Below are 21,880 nucleotides of genomic sequence, written 5' to 3'. Positions count from 1 at the left end.
GTTTAAAATACAGCAGCGTAGCCTGACCTTGTTTGACTGTGGACAGTTCATAAAGGTGGCAGGTTTATTCCTGAAAAGATTATTTATTGTTTACAGTTGTTAAATCCTGAACCGGTTCAAGAACCAGACGTAATTTGGTGATAAAGGTGTACTCCAGATCTTCACTTGCCTACCTAACATTTCCCGCTTGGAGCCAGCACTGCAGTGTTTCTGAGCCACCTCCCCGTCATATTGTAGTGTGCAACTAATCATGGATGTACGCATGCTACATGCATGAACGTGACTATTGAACAGGATGAATGTTTCTAAATGAATTCATTTAAATAATAATAATTTCAGAGATTCCTCCATGAAGGAGCTACAGGAGGTACAAACAACCATTTACTGCATCACTGACTGTAATTAGGCTATTTAATTTGTGTATCTAGATAATTGGACAAAAGACATCTGTGAGGAAGCAACTTCAGAAACCTTTAGGGCTCCTCACTAATGGAGGAAGCCTTGCTTGGTTTCATCCTATGCTGTATCTAACATACAGAACCAAAAGTGGAAAAAACCTTTTTGTTTCTACCAAATATCTAATTCTTTTATTTTCTTTTTTTAGCTGATCAGTGATGATGAGTGAGACGGGGCTTCGGAGGATCCTCCCTCACCAGTCAACAGGGAGCGTTCACTCCTTTGGCACCCAACGTCACCCAAGCATCAGCGACCCGATCCTATCAAAGCGGGTCTGCTTCTACAAAAGTGGAGATCCTCAGTTCAATGGCCTGCGTATGGTCATCAACAACCGCACCTTTAAAACATTTGATGCTCTCCTGGACAGTCTCTCTAAAAAGGTTCCCCTACCGTTTGGGGTTAGGAACATCACCACTCCTCGAGGGGTTCATGCAATCCATACTTTGGATGAACTGGAGGATGGGAAATCTTACATCTGCTCTGAGAGTCGTAAGGTAAAACCTATCAACCTGGCACTGGCAAGAAAGAAACTACCGCCCTGGTACCATGCTAGTCCTGTTAGTTCCCGCCGTCGGACTGTACAGCAGGCCAGGTTTTTCCCCGGCCAGAGCATCCACAAGAAGAACCTGGTGGTTTTGCGCACACCAAAGAGACTACTGGTTTTTCGCAATGGTGACCCCATGGTAAAACACACTGTGGTGCTTCACAAGAGGACTACACCCACCTTTGAGTCCATCCTGGAATATATCTCAGAGCTTCTCCAGTTCCATGTGGTGAAATTACACACATCCGATGGCAGACGTGTGAGTGATCTCTTCACTACAACACAAGCAACACAATTCATGATTTTCTGTTTTAGTAGCATCATTATTGACCTATAAAGGAGTAGTTTAAACCTCACGGAAATAACCGTCACATGAGGAGAAGGGTTAAGCTCCTTTAGTAACCTTAATACGTAAAGAGGCATACTGGGATACTGGACTGTAAGATGGGTCATGGATCTACTGTAAATTTAGTGCCTGAACAAGGTGCCAGTGAAATAAATACAAATTTAGACTTGTCAAACATATAAAGGAATTAAATCTGCAATAACGTCACTCCTTTATATTACAGACTGTTTCCATTCTACCTATTCTATATAGCACTAACACAGTCAAATACCATTAGAGTGACAAATCCTTTTATTTCTCTACTGCAGGTGGACAGCCTTACAGGCTTGATACTATGCTCTGGTATTGTAGTGGCTTCAGGCAGGGAGAAATTCAGGCCTGCAAACTACAATGCACAAAAATCACCAGTTCCAACAATGCTGCCTTCCAATCGAATGGGTCGCCGAAGACTAAAGGCTTTCAAGCGTAAGTTTACATAAGACTCTGTCTTTCTGATGGATGACTATGCAACCATTTTGTTTTATTTACTCGGTTATAGCATTTATTCCCATTATTAGACCCTTACTCGTATGACACATAGTGCGTCTGCAGTAATCTACCTGCTCTCATGGGATGAAGATTGTGCCGAAGTGCTGAGGCAATGATATTATGCATAATACCATAGATGACCTACATACACTGTCTATGGCTGTGGCTGTCGGCTATTGTTCTTGATGAGCTGTGAATAGCTGTACTATCTTTGTAACTTTTCTTTTTTTCTCTTTTTTTTCATGCTCCCTGGGTTTTCTCTGTAAATGACTGGCCTACCCTCTTCAATCGTTGCTCATAATCCCTGAACATTTCTTTCAACATGAACCTTTTTTGCACTTGATTGGCTGAAAAAGGGAAAAAGAAGTATGTATCATATACTTCAAAGTCAAGAAAATTCTCCCCCTCATCCGAGAGGTACATTGTGAGTCGGATCCATGATTCAATCGCAGAAAGTCCGTGCTACCTGCCCAGTAACCCCACAAACTCTGTTGAGTTGGAGTCGGGTCGTATATTGGAGTCAGTTGCAGAAACAGACGGAGCAAGAGGGCCGGACGGCTTTCTGCCCTCAGACGATGACATTGAGAAGTCCTTTCGAGTGAACCAAGATGGAAGCATGACAGTGGAGATGAAGGTGAGGCTGACAATTAAGGAAGAGGAAACAATCCACTGGACGACCACTCTAACACGCTCAAGTGTAGCCAATCAGCTTAATGCTGGTTTACCGGAACCCGAGGCAGGCCAGGAGATCAGCTCACTGGATTTACAAAGTCCTGTTGCCTCTATCGATACCATCAACAAGGACCAAACTGAGGATAACACTGACGAAGAGCCACCATCGCTGAGCAATGGAGCTTTCTGTGAGAGTAGTAATGAAGATGATAATATCAAAGCACAGATGGACGTGGTGTCCCCTTGGAGAGCTCCTACACCAGGACACAAGGGTCTTAGACAAAAGCAAACCTCGCTGGAGAACATACAATCAGTGATGAAAGAGGGGTTTCAGGAAAGTATGTTTGGTTCTTACTCCTACAAAGAGCATAAAGAACATGGAGCCATGACTGAACAGTACTGCATGGTCAAACAGCGTAGCACTAAACCAGTGCCCAAACCTAGAAGATTTGGCTCTGTGGATGCCATCAGCATGAACAGAAATGTCTCCACATTCAAATCAGCAGGGATGACTGAAATCCTGCAGATTGAGTCCAATGGAGAGGAGGTTTCTGAAAGTGTCTTACACATATATGAACAGCAGACCTGCCAAGATAATTTCCTTGGAAACCTTTCTACACAGTCTGCACCTAGGTTTCCTTTTTGCAGGCCAGCTACCTCAGGAACTGGACAGCTTTCTTCCAGTAATGACTTTGAGCCCGAGCTCTGGAGACCATCGACAGCTTCTGAGTCAGTTAGCATCTGGAGAGCTGAGAGCATGTCAGCAACATCCGATGATTTAACCTTCTCCTCAATGAATACTAGTGCAATTCAAGCAACAGATGCACAGCAACAATTCCCAAAGCCTACCAAAGGCAAAGACAAGTCCCAACAAAGAGAGGTTAATAAAGATAAGAGGGCATCCTCAAAACACAAAGTAGTCGACAAGCATGTTCGCCGGATTTTGTCGCCGGGGAAAAGACAAAAAGAAAATTATGCAGAAGCAACCGACAAACGTAAGAAAGTGAAAACTTTCTCCAGTGCTGGGTTCATTAAGAAAATTTATGGAGGTAAATCAAAATCAGCGAAAAGCATGATGAAGCTTAAAAAGGGACCGACACAAAATGGAGACAGGGGTGTTAGAACGAAGAGCTTGGATGACACAGTAAAATGTATTCCCAAAGACCAAAATATACCATCAGCCTCCAAAGAAAATACGAGTGAGGTGGCTTCATTTGAAAAAATAAAGCTGAATGTTACTCCAAATGAAGAAAGCCAACCACGGGGAATACTGATACGGCAGACTTCAGTGCATCAGGAGAAAAAGAACAAGTCCTGTGATGTTAGCGAAACCATGTCACTGCCTGCTTTTAACTCCTCCAGCTCTGTAACTAATGAATATGTGGAAAACTGGTTGGAGAAAACCAATCTCAACCCTATAGTCTGCCCAGATGAGCAAAGTAAAAAATTTGAAACTCTAAACTCTAAAACACAAAATGACACGTGTAGGGAGTCTGAAAATAGAAATGGCTTGGATGACACATCAGAAATACAAACATGTCAAACTTTCAAAACTGATATACTGCCTGAGACAGTGCAAGGAGCTTCAGTCAGACAGAGAATCCAGTCCTTTGAAAACAAATCAAGTCCATCAATGAAGAGAGCTGCAGTCAATCAGCAAAACGCCCAAAGTCATACAACCATTAAAAACAAAGAAAACTGCAATAGTTTTACTCAACATAATACAGAAGAAATAACGCCTCACTGTTCTGAAATAAGTCCACTAACGAATAAGTCCTCAGTGGAAATACCATCAGACAGTCCAATCAAAATCTCACTCCAAGAAGCAACACCTTCTTCTTCTAGTACACTTTCAATGGAGCTACTACTACCACCACCACCTGCTGAAAACACAGAGCTATCAAACACTGAAGATTGCGTGATGGATGAATCCTCAGCGGCTAGCAGCCCATTATACAGCCTCTCATCAGTAAGCAGTAAAATGTCAGATAATCATCCATTGTCCATCAGTCCTACATCAGACAAGCCCATATCATCTACCGACCACACAATGGAAATGACAACATCAATTCAGACTGACATTCCTTCCACGCTGGGAGAAGCACCATTACCAAGAACATCATCTATTAAAAGGGCCCCTTTGGTCAGTAATCTGTCTCTTGACAGGAAAATGTCTCTCAGAAAGGCTTGTGTGGATAAATATACTTTATGTAGTGATGCCACTTCAGAGACAACCACATCATCTACTCCCATCAACATAGTTGGTGATAATGTGCTGCCAAACGGCATCTGTTCAACAGGGACACAACGGTTGAATGATACGTCAACAGAAGAGACACAGCAATCAAACAGCATCTTAGATTTAAAAAATAGTCCGCCATGTTATGCTTCTCGATCTCCTACTAGCTCATCATCTGAAGACAGAGTGTCATCAGCTAGTATTTCATGTGAGACTCGAACAACAAGTGATCTTTCATTTAAAGAGATGAAAACGAAAAAAAACCCAAAAAAGGCGTCATCACCTAAACCCTTGGTTAAAAAAGTAAAAATTACAAGCAGTCCCTCTCCAGAGAGAAAACCCCAAACAAAGAAATTCTCTCCTGAACTTTCTCATAGTTCTCCAAAGTTATCATCATTACATAACCACCCTCCTGATAAAACCGTGTCACCAAAAACACAAAAACATCCAACACCAAATGCCAGCCCCTCCACTGAGAGAAAACTTTATAAACCTACTGTGCAAAAGAAACCTTCTCCATATTCTCAGTCCCTGGACATGGCGTCACCACCTGTCAGACACAAGGCAAATAAAAAGTTGCTCTCCAGAGATCCTTCCTCAGACAATGCATCATCGCCAACAATAAAGACGCAAAGGAAAGCATCATCGGAAAGGAGATCTCATCAAAGGCCACCGTCAGAATCGACAAGTGAACCAGACAAAACTAACAATCTCATGACACTGGAAGCTGGTCAGAGTGATGACAGTAACAAGACAGCAGATCAAGAGAAATCCATTACAGAAACACAACTAATGCCATTAAACATCACAAACCAGCCAAACTTGAGACCTGTGCTTGAGGAGATTTGTTATTCAATAAAGTCAATTAGACAAATCACGCAGAATAAACGTCGATCATGTCTGGAGAAGTCCAACAGCATGCCTGACTTCTCCTCTCATGTGGCCTCTACATTTGGCTCTTCATCTAAAGCTCTCCTTGCTTTCTTGTCTGTCATGACCCTAAAGGAAGGCATATCTAACCTGAATATGGACGAGCTGAATGCAAACAGTGTCAGCTGTGCCGAGGCTTTAAAAATGATTGATTCGCTCAGAGAAATTGCCAGCATTGAGGATTCCCACAAGTTAAAAGTTAGTTTGTCAAATTTACAGCAGTCAGCTTCGAAGCAGCTCCTGCAAAGTTGGAAAGGATTTCAAGAGCTTGGCGAGAAATGCAAGAGTCGAAGCACAACACCAAATGATTCAGAGCATGAACTCGCAACTGAGGCCAGTCCTGACTGTGGCATTGCTGAAAATGCCATTGATGAGTTTATAGATAATCTTGACATACCTGAAGAGCTCAAGGAGGAATTGGCCTCCCTTTCAGGGAGCGTCAAAAGTGACAGTGACGATAACGAAAAGATGTCTGCCGATATTATGGAACCAAAAGATAACAGTACTGCCAAGATATCCAATTTCCTCACAGAAGATGTTGTTAATGTCAGGGATGTCACTCAAGATGAGACAACTAATGTAGATGTGAGCTCCATCATTAAAAGGTTCACAGATATTACCCAGCCAAAACCAACTGACCAAACAACTGAAGACAAGGACAGCAAATATGGGCAGAATGGTGCGGCCAAACGTCCACCAGCTGAACCGAATGAACATATACATGAAGAAAGGCAGCTTTACAGTACAGGACGGGGAGAGAAAACACAGCAGCAAGGTCACGATGAAGACATATCAAACCAAGAAAAGGGCAACATGAATGGAGTAGTCAGCCGCAAGAGTATTGCTGAGAATGGGCATGCCCATGAAGACGAGTCAGGTTCAGAAAAGGAAGGGCAGAATATGTCAAGTGCCAACAAAGATTTAGAGCAGAACAAGAGCTGTGAGCAAAGTGTATCTAGCTCAGGTGAGCCACAAGTTGAATGTGAGGGGATACAACAGGAGAGTGATGACTTGTCTAACCATGAAAGTCACTCTGAAGGGGAAGAGGACAAGCAACCAAGCTCCAGTTACTATGCAGAACTGAGTATAAGAGCCAGCGATAGTCAAGAGGAAGAGCAACCAGAGGTTGAAGGCATGGAGCTGAGCAACAAAGATGTTTCATCTACCTCTGTAAGTCCATCTCACTCAGAGAAAGAAGAGCCAGCAAGCAGTATCAGACTGAATGTCACTGCTGACGAAAGTCACTCAGACGTGGACGAGCCATCTTCAGAAGAAGAAGAGCAGACTGAAGTTCAATGTAAAGGACTAAAGGCTATCATGGAGGAAGGTTTGTCTGGCAATGAGGAGGAGAGCCTGGAGGAGGAGGAACATCTTGATGATCTTCCAGATCAAACAGAAAAGGCTTTGATAGAAGAGACAGAGGAAGACAAGATCAGCTTAGACGATGACGACCACTATGCTGATGAAACACAAATGTCTGTAAAAGGGGATCTAAGCAATTTGATAGAAAATCAGGACTTGTATACCAAAAAAGACGACAGCAGTTTAATAAAGTCTGACAGCTCAGAAAAGCGTAGTAAATTTAATTCAGATGAGGATAGTGGGAATGACCACAGCAGCTGTGAAGAACATGTAGAGGTGGAGCGACCAAAGGTCAAAGATTCACACATCTGCAGCTCAATCGAAGAAGAATTAAGCTACTATGAAAAAGAGTCCAGCTCAGACGAAGAACATACAGATGTGGACAGATATATAGAAGAGAGCTGTACAAAATATCAGGAAGTTCCTGCATTGTCTGAAGTTGAAAAATGTGAAAAGGCTGTAGGGAAACTCAAGCATCAATCTCCAGAAGTAATATCCCAATCTATCGCAGAAAGAGTAATTCTCCTGGAGAAGCAAGTTGCTGATTCACAGAAGAAAAAAACTACAACAGAAAGTTCTCCTGGAAGACGTTTCTCACAAAGAAATGCCCCTCTTGAGTCGGATGTTGATGATTTACCCTCTGAGTTGCCCACACCTGAGTCGGGTCTTAGCTCCCTATCAGCTCCTCCGTCATCATTATCTTTCAGCTACGATTCTAGTGGCATTATAACCAAGGAGCCTGAAGGCAACAGGGTCAGAGCCATCAGGGAAATGTTCTTGGCAAAGAGTGCTACAGATGTGCAGCACGGGCATAAACGTTTCCCAAGCCCGAACACATCAGAGTTAAGAACACAGACCTCAGCTAGTGGTGGGTATCAGTCACAGACTTCAAGTGAGTTGTCTAGCAGCGAAGATGACTCAGCACGGAAATCTATCACTAAAGGCTTTGTGAGAAGAACAATTGAAAGGCTTTATGGCAAGAAAGATGTTGATCCTCATGAGGAAGTTAGTGAAAGGCCCCCATCTGCGCCAAAACAGAAAAAGAAAGAACATTCAAGCATCTTCTCTCCCTTCCACACAGCCAAAGCAATGTCTGAGTTCTCTTACTTCAATTCCTCTAATGCACTGGACACTTTTAGTGAAGCGACACGATGCATGGCTTTTAATGCTCAAGTCGGCCCTGGAGACAGTGCCCCTATTGATAACGGACTTAGAGAGAACACACAGATCAGAAAATCAGTTTCAGACCCAGTCGGAATCAACAAAACCTTCACAAACTCTCCACAAGGCGAAGGAATGTGCGAGGATACAGAAGTCACCACAAAGTCTGAACTGGAGGACAACAAGAAGTCATTTTCAAGGAAGTGCACCTACTTTTCTTTTCCCCATGCCAGTGACTCCGACGTATGTGTGGATGACCAGAGCACAGTAAGCAAGGGCAGCACGAACGGGGACACTATCATAGATACAAAGGACAATTCAGCGGACACCAAAACACGTGCAGAGAGAAACGGTGCACTGTCCAGCGTTAGTATTACTGACTTTAAGATGATGGATAACAAAGTGCACCCACTGATAGAGCTTCCACCTGACGGAGAGGTTGTGGTTGCACAGCCTGGGAGAGGTCAGGGTGTTATGAACAGAAGGATTCAGGAGCCGGACATGTTGGACTTAATGTACAATTTTTGTGGTCAGAATTGTCCCATCCTGTAAGAACATTTCTTTTAGCTTTTCAACAATCACAAAACAATGACTAAGGACTTCTTCGTCAATCTAAATACATTGTACTTCGATAGGCTACAGTATAACATATTGTCTTTGGTGCCTACATTTTGACGTTGCCATAGCCACTATCATATGTCAACTAATTTGAGCTAACTGCCGAATACGTAACAATCACAGATGCTCAAGCCAACGGATTAACCAAACCTTTTACACATACATCAAGAGCTTGTGATCGATTTGTCAGTTTATGCTCCTTGTTCAACGTAAAAAATAGTCAATGTTTGTTTGTTTCTCGTGACATCCTGATTGTGTATTTGCCATGCACACTCCAGAGCAGCTCTTTTCTTCTTATAGGTTTGCCTGTCAACAGAACAAGTATCCAGGGCATTACTGTAATCTTGTTTTAAAACTCTTAAAACCAATAAAGTCCCCGCGTGTGTCGGGCAACGAGGCCAATCCCCACTACACTGAGTGAAGGGGTCAGTTGGTGGTCGCAGTTCAGGTGTGAACTAAAGTTCAAATCGAAGTCAGGTTGTTGTAGTCAAAGAAGAGCAACTGAATACAACAGGTTGTGTGCAGATTGTAGAAAATGTCAGTAAATACTCAGTGTGGTGGTTGGTTTAATGTTGTTTTGTATATTGGATGTCTAAAGTGTAAATATTCACTAAGTAACTATAGTTTAACACGTATTAATTAGGATAAATGGTTTTCAATGTGGCAGCTGTCTCTTTAAACTCCTATGTGTAAGAATAAAAGTGTATTTGCAAACGTTGGTTTTCTCTTCCACTTTGTAATGAGCTTTTTCCAGAGTTATTTCAGTCCAAATCATCTCAATTGATCCTTGATTGGATTAAACAGATTGTACATTTAGCCCCACAGGGGGGAAATCAGATGATTGAGATGTTCCCGGTGTCAGTAAAAGTCAAAAGTCCAAGGTGACTGTGGCGTTAAAGACACCTCAGGAGGCTCAGCTCTCTTGTTTTCTCCTGCTGATTAGTATCGGATCTCCGAGGAGCAGCGGAGGCCTCTTGTTTTCTCACTCTCAGCCTGAGGAAGTATCCATGTTGTTCTAAGGTTGTTTTGTTTCTCAGAAGTTGCCATCGAGTTTGCCCATGTTGTGACAGGAGTGTCGAGGAATGCACTAAGAGGGGAGTGTTTACATCTGTAACTACAAAGAGAAAACATGACAGTCGAGACACTTCCCACAATTGACACTGATCTCAAACATGTGCATATGTATGCTGTTAATAACTCCATTTTATATTTATTAGCATGGAGATAATGAATCATTGTACAGTACAGCAGCAACAACATCCACTAGATGGCAGTAATAACCAATATAACAATGTAAGACTGAAGAGGGTTATTATGAGTAAATGAACTGAACACCTTCCTAGTCTACAGACCACTCAAGACTCTTTTACACTACGTATCTCACACACGTTCATACACTGATGGCACTGGCCGCCATGCAAGGTGCAAACCGCTCATCAGTTTTTGGGAGCTAACCTTTCACTCACATTCACACACTGGTGTTGGCGCAACATCAGGAGCAGTTTGGGGTTCAGTATCTTGCTCACGGACACCTCAGCATGCAGACTGCCTATCTGAGCCACAGCCATACACCATGAACTTAACTTAGAGCGCATGTAATCACTTGCTTAGCTGGTGTTTTAATTCAAATTTCAATTTAATCTGTCACATATAGATGTGCAATCAGAGTAAAAAGAATTTCTGTAAGCTCCTACAATTTACTAGAAAATAATGTAAAATTGAGTAATAGGAATATAAGCCTTATAAGTAGGATAATAAGTAATAATAGCAATAAAAACAACATAAAAGTAAATAAGAACTTAGGCAGCAGGCTCTTGCTACTAAGCTGGTTCTTCCACGAAGGAAACAGAGCAAACAAAAATGTTTTAAATCGTTTATTATTTAAATAAATATTTACATAACAGCTTCGTATAAATCAAAGTTCTTTTTCTTACACGACACGTCATTCTAAAAGCAACTGTTTAACAAGGAGGAAGAAGAAAATAAGGGATGGATTATAATGATACTGTAAAATCGGTGTTGAGAGAGGAAACCCCTCGCGTTGATCACTGAGCAAATATTCCTGTTCGCTCTCGTAACAAGGCAGAACCGTCACTCGAATACCACTGAACACCTGAGCCTCAAGACCTTGCTCTTCTTTCATTATACATTTTGTTATAGTATGCATAAATCTACATGATAATTTGATATACATTTTAATTTGTTGTTACTAAGAAATAGGAGGATGTTACTCTACACTAACTCAAAAAAAAAAAAAAAAAAAAAAAAAAAAAAAAAATCGAGAAACAAATCAACATCTTAAGTCACACATTATTCATCCAGGCACAAACAAAGCAATAGACAGCCTCTGTGAAATTAAAAAGACATCACTCATACAGTATAGGCTACAATGCCCTGCTAAATGGTGTACAGTATATGGCTCAGCTTGGAAAACTAAACATTTCAGGCAAGGTGATCTAAGAAAATTAGAGCACATAATTAATGCCCAAGCTACAGTTTGAACCACACAATAACACGACAGTGAAATCATGGGGACTGATGTGGAGGAAAAAAAAAAAACGTCATCGAGACTCTGGCAGCATCACTGGTAAAAAGATGAACATGGAAAAAAAACAATGTACACGTGTACATAGTTTACTACATCATGTTTTAAAACGTTAAAACAGACGAAACGCTAAAATAACCGTTTTATTTTATGGGTTCGGGTTGATCGAATGCTCCTCGGGGATTAAAAGAAAAATCGTGAAATGCTCTTGGTTTTCTATTGCTGTCATGCATGTAAACTCTATACTGCTAATAAATCCAATTGTTTACTTAAAAATGTATAAAGAAAATACTCTTTTTCAAAATACTATTCGGGGCAGGGATTAAAGGGTGAATTAATAACATTTGTCAACAACACCTTGTTGTTTTCATCCTGAGATTTAAACCAATGTGTGTCCCATCCAAGGAGCAATTTACAGTTTTTTATTTGAATTGTTACGCAAATACAGATTCTGCATCAGACACTTGTTTAGTGACGTGCGTCCCGTTGGTCAGTAAGCGTCTCGGTTAAATCCATCCAGCGTTACCTTTTTTTCATGTCATACTGTGTCAGTTTTGGGCTGGGACGAGCGTGTTCCGCTCACAAAGTTATAAACCAAAAACTGAGAAGTGCCAAAATATTGCGTGGCAAAGAGTTTTCCGTCGGGGGTTGGGTCGGAGAAAGCGATCTCGTCTTTGCTCAGGTATGAACCGTACACAAAGTTGTTCCTGCGTAACAGAACAAAGACATTAAAGTTATGTTCGGTTAAGTTTTGAGGTGATGTGACATGAAATCTCGTGGTGCTTCAAAGACGCACTGACCTGAGGCACTCGAGCATGCGCGAGGCGATGCCCTGGCGTCTCATCATGCTGACGACCCAGATGCGGCTGATGCCGCAGATGGCTGGTTCCGGCGTTGTGGAGCAGCACCAAGCTCTCTGACGTTCAAACATCACCTTCTCTCCCTCTGAACCCTCCGGCACGGGCTCCTCGATCACTCTGTACCCCTGTGGACATTCACAAGGCTCAGTATACTAATGCAGTAGACTTGTTTTTACATATCCCTGGCTGACACAGCATTGCAGACTCTTACCTCTTGTATGTGCTCTGCTATGAGACATCCACCCACTTTCTTGTCGTTGGAGATGAAGAGGAAGGTCTTGGTCTGAGAGGGACACTTGGTCTCCACCTGCTGGAAGCCGAGGTCATTGTCCACCATCTCCCTGATCTCCTCAACCTGAGAAAAACACAGTTAATGTGTAGTGAAGAAATAAAGTGCTAAAAGATGTTCTGACAGTTTAATTACATCATTGTTGTTTGCCTGGTTTCTCATTTATCTGGGGGGAAGACAGTAATTACATTTCCACTTCCAAAACAAAATACAGCACATACACAAAAGTTTTATTCTCGTAAACATACTGTACCTTCTTCAGAGCATATTTAGGATCATCTGGCAGGACGAGAATGATCTTGCCATCAGGATACTCTCCCAGAATCCTCTCTTTTTTCCATCCCTGAAAACAGAGGGAGAACACAGTGAATAAACCTGAATAAATCTTTTTATCTGTTGTGCTCCTTCAATGAATGACACCTGGCTCTGCCACCGGTGCCCTCAACCCAAACTTTTCTCGTCTGTTGATCCCTGCGATGGAACGTCCTACCAGATCAGGGGCGTCCCTCTCTACCTTCAAAAACCTCCTGAAGACCTCCAGCTCTTCAGAGAGGACCTCCTCTCCAGCACTACCAACAACCTGGACATTTGAAATCTATCCACCTTCTACAACTGTCACAGATTTTTTGAAAATATACACGCTACATTGTAGTTAATACTGCCACAGATTGTTTCATTAATACGGTTATGTAATCTATTTAAGTGTTATTGTCAGCTACATTTAACACTTGTTTTGCTCCATCACTTCAGAGCTACAAGGTTTTCTTTTAACATTATATAAAAGACATTTGCAAGTGGCCATAAAGTGAAATGAACACGAAGAATATCTGCAGAATCAGAACACTGATTTTTGCCCTCACAAAATCAAAGGAGAGTAATGTTTTATACACTTTAAATAATTTGATTAGGTTAGATTTCTTTTTACTTTGATGCTCTCAGTCAAACAAACTACTCAACACATGCTGTGTGAATACACATTCGTATTTTTAGAAAAAGCACATCTGTCTATCGCCCTGATGAGTCAACACTGTGAGACGGTAGGCGAGGCAAATAATAGACGCGTGATTTAAGGAAAACTTCCTCTCACCACATATTTGACGGCGCTGATGAACTGGTTGTGGAAGAGTAAGTGTTGAGATTCATCCTCAGGGTTGGCAGCAGAGTAGAGCATCCCACACACACTGCAGGCCACTGCTCCGAAATGCTTCTGTCCCGCATCCTGTGAGACAAAGATGACGCCGAACATCTAAATACATCCTACAAATATATACAGGAATTTCTTCACACTCAACCTGCAATTTCTTTACTTGACCTCTAGTTTAAATTTTATTTGGTATATAAAATACTGATCATAGTCTGAAGGGTTTGGAAATTCACTCACAATAATGGTTTGGGTGCCATCCTTGTCGGCCTCCTTCAGCATCCTGACTTCTCTTTGCAGACAAGCATCAGAGAGAGGAGTCCCACCATCTTGTGACTTCACTGCTCTGCTGTGATACGAACAAACATCACGTTACTTTAGTTATTACAAGGGAAATAAATGTCAAATGGCTTAAGACGAAGCTTCTTACTCTTGAGAAGGCTTTTCCGATGTATTCTCTGCAGTCTTCGCTGCTTCTGTCTTTATCTCTGGAGATGAATCAACAGTATCTGTAAGAAAAGGTGAGATTCTTAAAAACAGGACGCTAAAAAAATATTGACGACTGAGTCAGTTCTGTATTTAGTAATGTGACAGTGACAGAAGTTATATATGCAAATAAATACATACCTGCAGGCTTTTCTTCATGCTGCTTAGCGTCAGACACTTTGGAGCCCTCTTCAGAGGGAAGGGAAGAGGTGGGAGCTGATGAAAGTGCATCAGCTGTATCCTACAGTAAAAAAAGTGAGAGGGAATGAGTAACATCTTTACTTAACAATGCTGTTTCTGACACATTATGGTATAATTTATTTTTTTATTTACCTTGCATTTGCTATCTGGTGATGGTGGTAGATGTTTCTGAGGCACTGAACCGACATCAGCCTTCGGAGCAGCAGGCTTTGTCTCGGATGTTGTTGAACCGGCAGCAGGCCGAGATTCTGTTGCTTGCTTGAGCTGAGGAGCACTTCCACTGCTGGTGGGCTTTAACTGAGGTGAAGTAGAAGCAGAGGCAGCAGGCTTGGACTGACCTGGAGCTGAAACAGCTTTTGACTGAGGTGTCGTCAAAACAGGAGACTTTAACTGAACTTTAGCAGGAGGGGCAGCTTTTGAAGAGGCTGTGGCAGTAGCTGTGGCAGTAGCTGTGGCCTTTGACTGGGGTGTCGTTGCAACGGCAGGCTTCGGCTGAGCTGCGCCTGCGACAGTGAGCTTTGACTGACCTGAGATCTGTCCAGCAGCCGTGGTCTGAGCTTTGAGTTTTGCCTGGTAGGCGGCAAGTTGTGATGAAACTGTGGGTTTAGACTGAACTGTGGGTTTAGACTGAGCTGAGGGGTTTGACTGAACGTTAGGTCGTGTCGGCTGTGTGGGCCTGGACTGAGGGCTGGGCTTTACTGGTAACGGGTCATCATCTAGTTCAAAGTCGTCGAAGGAATACTTGGGCCTGGGTCTGTATGGCTTGTACTCAACTGGCTTCTGTTTTTGAGGAGTAAGTCCATTGGGCATGGGAGGGGGTACTGCTGGGAGGGTCCTCTTGGCTGCAGATCTAGTCACTTTTGGGGCTGGCCCCGGAGAAGGTGTCGCTTTGGAAGCTTGAGCCTTACTTTGCCTTGTAGATTTACGGAGTTCAGTAGTGGGAGGCACAGCTTTAGAGGCTTCGGTTTTGGCAGGTTCGGGTTTAGTGGGTTCAGTTTTAACAGGTTCAGGTTTAGTGGGTTCAGTTGTTGAGGTTTCTGTTTTAGTTGGTTCAGTTTTACCGGAGTCAGCCTTGGGAGTTTCAGCCTTGGGTACTTCCGTTTGTGGCGTTGCAGGCTTGCTAGTTGATGCAGGACTTGGGAGAGGTGTTTTAGATGAGCTGGCTGCAGGTGGAGGGGTTGTGGTCATGGAAAATAGAGAGGATGTAGTCAGAGGTACTTGCCAATCCATGTCTGAAAACATCTGATTCGCTTGGTCAGATTTAAGTTTCTTTACACGTGCCCAAGACATTTTCTCTCTCTGTAGTTCGACCTGTCTTAGTCTTTGATATCTGGTCAGCTTCTTTTTCTCGTGGGCTTTCAGTGGCACTGAAACCTGCGTGATGAAGAAGCGCCTCTTTGGAGGCTCTGTAGCAGGCTTGGCCTCAGCTGAGTCAGCTGTCGATGGCTGGGCTGTAGATGCCTCCTCAGCGGGGGTCGCCGAAGAAGCAGAACACCCTTCTGGTCCAGCAGGAGTCGCAACATTAACAGTTTCAGCATCTGGCGTGTTAACAGGTGGACTTTCCTTCTTGATAGCTTCACGCTTGGCTGCCGCTGTTGCTGCCGCCGCTGTTGCTGCCGCCTCTGCTGCTGCTGCTGCTTGTTTTTCTTCCTCTATCCTCTTCAACAGCATGCTGTCTGTAGCAATGTCCTCTGCGATTTCGTGACACAGGGCTAAGAGGTTCAGCTGCTGTCTGTTTGCTGTCCTCTTAGCCGCTGCAGCCTTTTGCTCGGCCAAAGCTGCCAGGCGGGCTTTGGTTCTGGCCTGTGTGTTCATTTCTTGTTTCTTGGGTTTTACTTCTTCTTGCCCCTTTTTATCATCTCCAGTCTGTTCAGCTGTGTTATTTTGCTGCAAGTTGGTCCCACTGGTGCCATCTTTATTTGTCTCATCAACCTTTTCCTCAGATTTTTTAGGAGGGACTGCCTCAGGTGTTTCCTGGGGTTTTTCTATGATGGTAATGTCACTATCTTCCTCGTTCTCCTCCTCCGCTACTACGATCTCACGGCCGATCTCTATTTCCTCCAGAATCTGGACCTCCTGTAGGTCCAAGTTACCCTCAGCATTTTCTACCACAACTGCATTACAGTCTTCATTTGTAACTTGAGAGTTTGTCACATCTATCTCTGAGGTATTCACATCCATCATGTCAGCTGATGGTTGTTGGCAATGGTCTGAATTTTGAATAGCTTCAACATCTTCCTCAGTTGAGCTGGTCTCATGATCCAATGCCTCACTTGAATTTGTCACTGTAGCATCTTTGACCTCCGCAGTTATTTGACATTGCTGCACTTCTGCCTCAGGGAAGACGGTTTGTTGGGAACCATTTAAAATACTTTGATTTTCCACTTCACCAACCAATCCGCTGTCTGGATCCACCTGCTCTGAAAGAGAGATCGACAACCCCGATTCAGCCGCTGCTTGAGTGACAATATCAAAGTGAATTTCACTCTCTGGGACCGGTTCCAAGATCACAAACGCTTCAGATGTACTATCTGGTATTTCAACTTTACTGGAGGGTGTAGTTGTTGTCACGGTGACATCTGCAACCTCCTGAAATCCAGAGTCCTCCTGCACCTGTTCAGAAAACTCTGTGGCACTCGTGCAGTCTGGATACCCGTTACTTTCACTTTTTTCTGATACATCTTCTGACTGGCCATCTGGCACTCTGATGTCATCGCTAGAGCTGATCACTGCAACTTGTTTCACGTCCACACTCATGTTACTCTGCTCCAACTGTGCAGAGACACAACTCTCTGTTGACACGCTGATGGCTTGTACTTCCATTTCAACTTCTTGGCTGTCCGAGACACAAATTTGTTGCTTGATGTTTTCCTCGTTTTCTAATTGTTTGGTACAAATTTCTTCATTATGTGATGAATTTCCTTCCATCTGCTGGGTCTCTGTGTTTTGTAGGTCCAGTAAAGACACACCACCATGGTTCTCTGGTGCTGTATAAGTCTCTTGATCATCAAGACTCTCTGGACTGCTAATGGGTTCATACACTACCTGGTTTTCATGGATCTTAACCTCTGACTCATTAACCGTCTTAACTGGCTCTTCTGATGCCTGAATTACAATATCAGCGTCATCTGGTTGGTCACAAACGTAAACTATTACTTCATTGCTTCCAGTTCTTCCTCCGTGTCCTTCAATATCACTGATGTTTTTGTCAGCATTATCAGAGGAAATGATTTCAGCCTCTTCTTTGACCTCATTAATCACTTGCCTTCCAGTTTCCTCTTCTAATACTCGTTCTATTGATCCACTTATTACATCCGTATCCGCATGGATATGCATGGCACTGGGCTCTGTCTGCATGTTTTCATTATCCTTACTTTCAGAATTAGACATAGGAAGGGGTTTGTGGATTTCATTTGATAAGGACATAGAGGTTTTGTCGACTTCCTCCATCCGCTGGTTTTGTTGTTCTGTTGTAGAAGCTGCATTAGAAATCTCCTCTGCCGTTGTCGTAGTTTCTGCATTTAATTGAATGTCTGGACCATCGACACATTCAGCAGTAAGCTTGCCATCATCTTGCTGACTCTCACGACTCGCAGTCACAAGATCTTGAACTTCTGTGCTGAGTTCACTGACCTCCAGGCTCCCCTTGCTTTGTGTTTCCACTGTAGATGGTGGATTAGAAATCTCCTCTGGTGTTGTTGCTTCTTCTGCATCCATTTCTATTTGATTCTCAGCAGCGTCCACGCATTCTGCGATAACCTCGTCCTTGTTTTCTTCATTCTCAGTATTGGCAATGATAAAATCTTTTTGTACTTCAATGGCGGCAATGACTTCACTGACCTCTTGACCACCCTGGTTTTGTGTTTCTACGGTTGTTGGATCAGAAATCTCCTCTGATGTTGTGGTCATCTGCAAATCCATTTCTCTTTTATTTTCAGGTGCACTGACACCATCTGTGATAACCTGCTTTTCATTCCTGTTCCTCTGAATCATCAGACCTTCTTGAATGTTTTCAGAAATGTCTGTTGCAGGTTCACTGACTTCTTGGCCTCCCTGGTTTTGTGTTTCTACTGTTGTTGGATCAGAAATCTCCTCTGATGTTGTGGCCATCTGCAAATCCATTTCTCTTTTGTTTTCAGGTGCACTGACGCCATCTGTGATAACCTGCTTTTCATTCCTGTTCCTCTCAGGAGACTGAATCATTAGACCTTCTTGAACGTTTTCAGAAATGTCTGTTGCAGGTTCACTGACTTCTTGGCTCTTCTGGATCTGTGTTTCTACCGGAGGTGCTATGTTAGAAAGCTCCTCTGGTGTCACTGTAGTCCTCATGTCCACATCAACTCTGTCTTCATCTTGGGTGCTCTGACAATTTGCAACTGGATGTACTTTATCAGACATGTCTGTGGTGTGTTCACTGACTTCTGCGGTCTCCTGGCTTTGTACTTCTACTGCGGTTGCAGGATGAGAAATCTCTGATGTCACTATAGTCTCCCTCTCAGGTCCACTAGTACATTCAGACTCCACCTTGTCTTCATTTTCCAGAATTTCTGTATTTTCAGTCATAACATCTTGATGCTCCTCAGTTGATATCTCTGTGGTAGGTTCACTGACTTCCTGGCTAGTCTGGCTTTGTACTTCCACTGTAGATGCTGGATTAGAAATCTCTGGTGTTGGCGTAGTCTGGATTTCCATATTAATTTGACTCTCAGATTCAAAGTTCACCTTGTCTTCATTTTTTTCAATGTCAGAATTTACCACAGGCTCCTCATTAAGCTCTGTAGCATGTTCACTGACCTCCTGCTTCTCTTGGCTTTGTACTTCCACTGTAGCGTCTTGGTTAGAAACCTCCTTCTCTGATGTTGCTGAAGCCTGTATGTCCGTTTTGATCTGACTGTTTGGTGCAGCGGCACCTTCGTCATTCATCTTTTCTTTGACTTCAACAGGTATTTCAGTAGTGTGGTTCCCCTGGTTTTGCATTTCCTCTTCTGGTGCTGAGTCAGACCTCTGCTCTGATGTTATTTTAGTCTGCGTGTCTATGTGATCCTCTGTGACACAATCGGAGAGCACCTCTGCCACATTTTGCTCATGAACGGTCTCACAATCTGGTGTTATTACGTCAGTACAGCTGTCAGTCGTCTTGTCCGTTAGATCTTGGCTGAGTTGCAACTCAGCTAAAGATCCAGGACCAACATCAGTCTGAGTCGACGGGAATTCAACTCCTTTCCTTTCGCTTTCTTCCAGCTTTTCGTCTGACTTTCGGACTATTTTGCTGACACTGTCACACGAGCTGGTAATTGTATCTGGCACTTCATGACTCACTCGATCCTGCAGGTGTTCAGATTTTGATTCCTCTTTGAAAGTGACTTGAATTTTAAAACTGAGGTCTGTTTGAGTCTCTGGATTGCCAACAGACTCGGTTGTTGTTGTTAAATTTTCCTCAGTCAGACCACCTACCGGGATCTCTTCTGCTTTGACTTCTATACCTACATCACTGTGGCCTGCAGAGACACTAGCTGCTTCAACTTTATGCTCTTCTCCCTCGCTTTCACATTTTATATCCGGCTTTATCTCCTCAGAAACAGACTCTGCAGAGTCCTTTGTTTCAATTTCATTGCTCACATCTGTCTGACTTCTTGGTGTGGAGTCTGTCCCTTCACAGCCTGGATTTGCCTCTCCAGTACTACAATATAGTGTTTCCACTGACGAAGCTAGTGTTTCCTTATCTACAACAGACTCTTCAACGTCCTTCTCTGTATTTTCTGCCTCAGATTTATCTGCAGAGTCCAATATTTCTCTACATGATGCTAGTGCTTTGTTATCTAAGTGCTTTTGGTTTTGTAATTCCTCGTGTTTACTTTCGACGGCAGCTTTTGCGTCCCCTGTTATAGAAACTAAAGTTTCCTCTGCTTGTGTTGCATGAACTGAAATTTCCTGTCTCTCTTGTTCACTGACAGGCTGTGCAGATTCTTTCCTCTCATCCTGACTCGACGAATCTGAAAATCTACCATAATTGTGGTCCATTTGAACGGGGTCTGTAGGTGTAGACGGCGAGCCTTGGCTTGAATCGTGTGGGACAGACGACGACGACGATTCTTCCGCCTTGCGCTTGGCTTTGACTCGATTTGAATATTTTCTGATGCAACGGGCCTTGTCGCCATCGCCCCTCTCTCTAAAAAGATCAGTCTTACCGCCGTCGCTACTCAACTCGTCCTCGGACTCTGTGGAGGCTGTCCGCTTCAGGGAAGCTTTGGAGTTAGCTTTCTGCGAGGGAGCTTCTCCGCAGGAGGCACTTGTGGCTAACAGGAGCTTGGCTTTTTTGACAGGTGGGTCAGAAATGGTTTTGGTGGAGTCCTTCGGAGGAGGAGACTTGGCTGGTTTATTCCCTCCTTCCAGTTTTTTCTTAGTCCGTGGAGGGGCTGCTGTCTTTTCCAGCATGTTTCCCGTTTTGAGGGATCTGTTATTGGCGGCTGGTGCAGTTTTGGAAGTAAGAGCCTCCCCGTCCTCGTCCAGCTTCCTCATCTTGGGGTGAGAATCTGGAGACGATGGTCCTCTCTTTGGGGCTGGCATGCTGATAAAAGACAAATAAATCTTTATATAAACCACTGAAAAACACAAACAGTAGCTGCAGTTAGAGACACATGATAAACGCGTCCATATTTAGATATAAAAACTAGTGTTATAGTAGCATGAAGCTTCATCTGTTAACTCTTACCTGGGTGTACAAGCAACAAGGCGAGCTACCGTTAAACATAAACACAAGCGAGTCACACGACGATCCGCACTCACTCGCCGCCGGTTTGAATCATATTAACGGCTCTTTAACGGCTCTTTAACGGCTGTCTAACGGCTGTGTAACGGCCGGCGGAGATTGTTGTCGCGCGGACAGACTCATAAACGGTCAGTTGGGCAGAGGCTAGCAGAAGCTAACAGAAGCTAACAGAGGCTACAGCCTGAAGTCCACAGTGTTTGGAGAGCTAACGGCTAACAGCTAGCAGCAGCAGCAGCAGCAACTCGAAACAAACGTCCGGACGCGGAGAGCCGAGGCCGAGCGGAGAGGCTGCTGTGACGGCGCCGAGCCGAAGCAGACAGACGCTCATGAGAGAAACTCACTTTGAGGTTTTTCTTTCTCCACAACAGCTGTTTTCTTTTTTTTTTTTTTTTTTTTTTCCTGTGAATAAAAATTAACTGTACTTCCGGAGGGAAACGGCGGATGTGACGTAGCACTCGTAGGACCTCGAGGAGAACTAAAAATATAATAAATAAAAAAAGACTTAAAATAAAATAAAAAAATCAATTATTATGATGTTTTTAAGTTAATTATTTGTTGCTGTTGCGTATTTTAATTCATTTTTTTCATTGTGACGTAGTTTGATTAAATTATATATCGTTGTGACGTATTTAAATAAACTAATGTATCATTGTGAAGTAGTTAAATTAATTTATATATCATTCCGACGTATTTAAATAAATTAATTTATCATTTGACGTATTTAAATAAGTTT

General features: G+C 43.1%; 2 protein-coding genes across 3 annotated transcripts; one reads left to right on the top strand and one right to left on the bottom strand.

The window, feature by feature from the left end:
* Positions 1-610: 610 nt before the first annotated feature.
* On the top strand, positions 611-3,233 carry LOC104925303 (RP1 axonemal microtubule associated). Its single transcript, XM_010738898.3, has 4 exons — positions 611-1,259; positions 1,655-1,811; positions 2,231-3,093; positions 3,195-3,233. The coding sequence occupies exons 1-4, from the start codon at positions 615-617 to the stop codon at positions 3,231-3,233; spliced, it is 1,704 nt and encodes a 567-aa protein (XP_010737200.3). The 5' UTR covers positions 611-614.
* A 7,484-nt stretch (positions 3,234-10,717) lies between these two features.
* LOC104925287 (uncharacterized) lies at positions 10,718-21,606 on the bottom strand. Of its 2 annotated transcripts, none has more exons than XM_027274065.1 (10): positions 21,091-21,606; positions 14,511-20,946; positions 14,319-14,418; positions 14,122-14,200; positions 13,932-14,040; positions 13,638-13,769; positions 12,804-12,893; positions 12,473-12,616; positions 12,202-12,386; positions 10,718-12,108 (listed from the first exon to the last, which is right to left on the bottom strand). In XM_027274065.1, the coding sequence occupies exons 2-10, from the start codon at positions 20,943-20,945 to the stop codon at positions 11,940-11,942; spliced, it is 7,443 nt and encodes a 2,480-aa protein (XP_027129866.1). In that variant the 5' UTR covers position 20,946; positions 21,091-21,606; the 3' UTR covers positions 10,718-11,939. The 2 variants fall into 2 exon arrangements, with proteins under 2 accessions (XP_027129866.1, XP_027129865.1); XM_027274064.1 differs by having other exon boundaries at positions 21,489-21,606.
* Between the last annotated feature and the right edge of the window lie 274 nt (positions 21,607-21,880).

Source organism: Larimichthys crocea, chromosome XXIII (assembly GCF_000972845.2).
Source record: "Larimichthys crocea isolate SSNF chromosome XXIII, L_crocea_2.0, whole genome shotgun sequence".
NCBI classification, from domain to species: Eukaryota; Metazoa; Chordata; class Actinopteri; family Sciaenidae; genus Larimichthys; species Larimichthys crocea.
Note: the sequence above shows the minus strand (reverse complement) of the source record. Positions and strands in the feature narration are given on the sequence as shown.

What these genes read in the sequence shown, in the direction of transcription:
- LOC104925303 (XM_010738898.3), top strand. Translation starts at nt 615, where the DNA reads ATGATGAGTGAGACGGGGCTTCGGAGGATCCTCCCTCACCAGTCAACA. An exon ending in AAGACTAAAGGCTTTCAAGC is followed by an intron (nt 1,812 to 2,230) that starts GTAAGTTTACAT and finishes TGGCTGAAAAAG; the next exon opens with GGAAAAAGAAGTATGTATCA. An exon ending in TTGAGTCCAATGGAGAGGAG is followed by an intron (nt 3,094 to 3,194) that starts GTTTCTGAAAGT and finishes TCCTTTTTGCAG; the next exon opens with GCCAGCTACCTCAGGAACTG.
- LOC104925287 (XM_027274065.1), bottom strand. Translation starts at nt 20,945, where the DNA reads ATGCCAGCCCCAAAGAGAGGACCATCGTCTCCAGATTCTCACCCCAAG. An exon ending in CACCAGATAGCAAATGCAAG is followed by an intron (nt 14,419 to 14,510) that starts GTAAATAAAAAA and finishes TTTTTACTGTAG; the next exon opens with GATACAGCTGATGCACTTTC. An exon ending in TCGGAAAAGCCTTCTCAAGA is followed by an intron (nt 14,041 to 14,121) that starts GTAAGAAGCTTC and finishes TTCGTATCACAG; the next exon opens with CAGAGCAGTGAAGTCACAAG.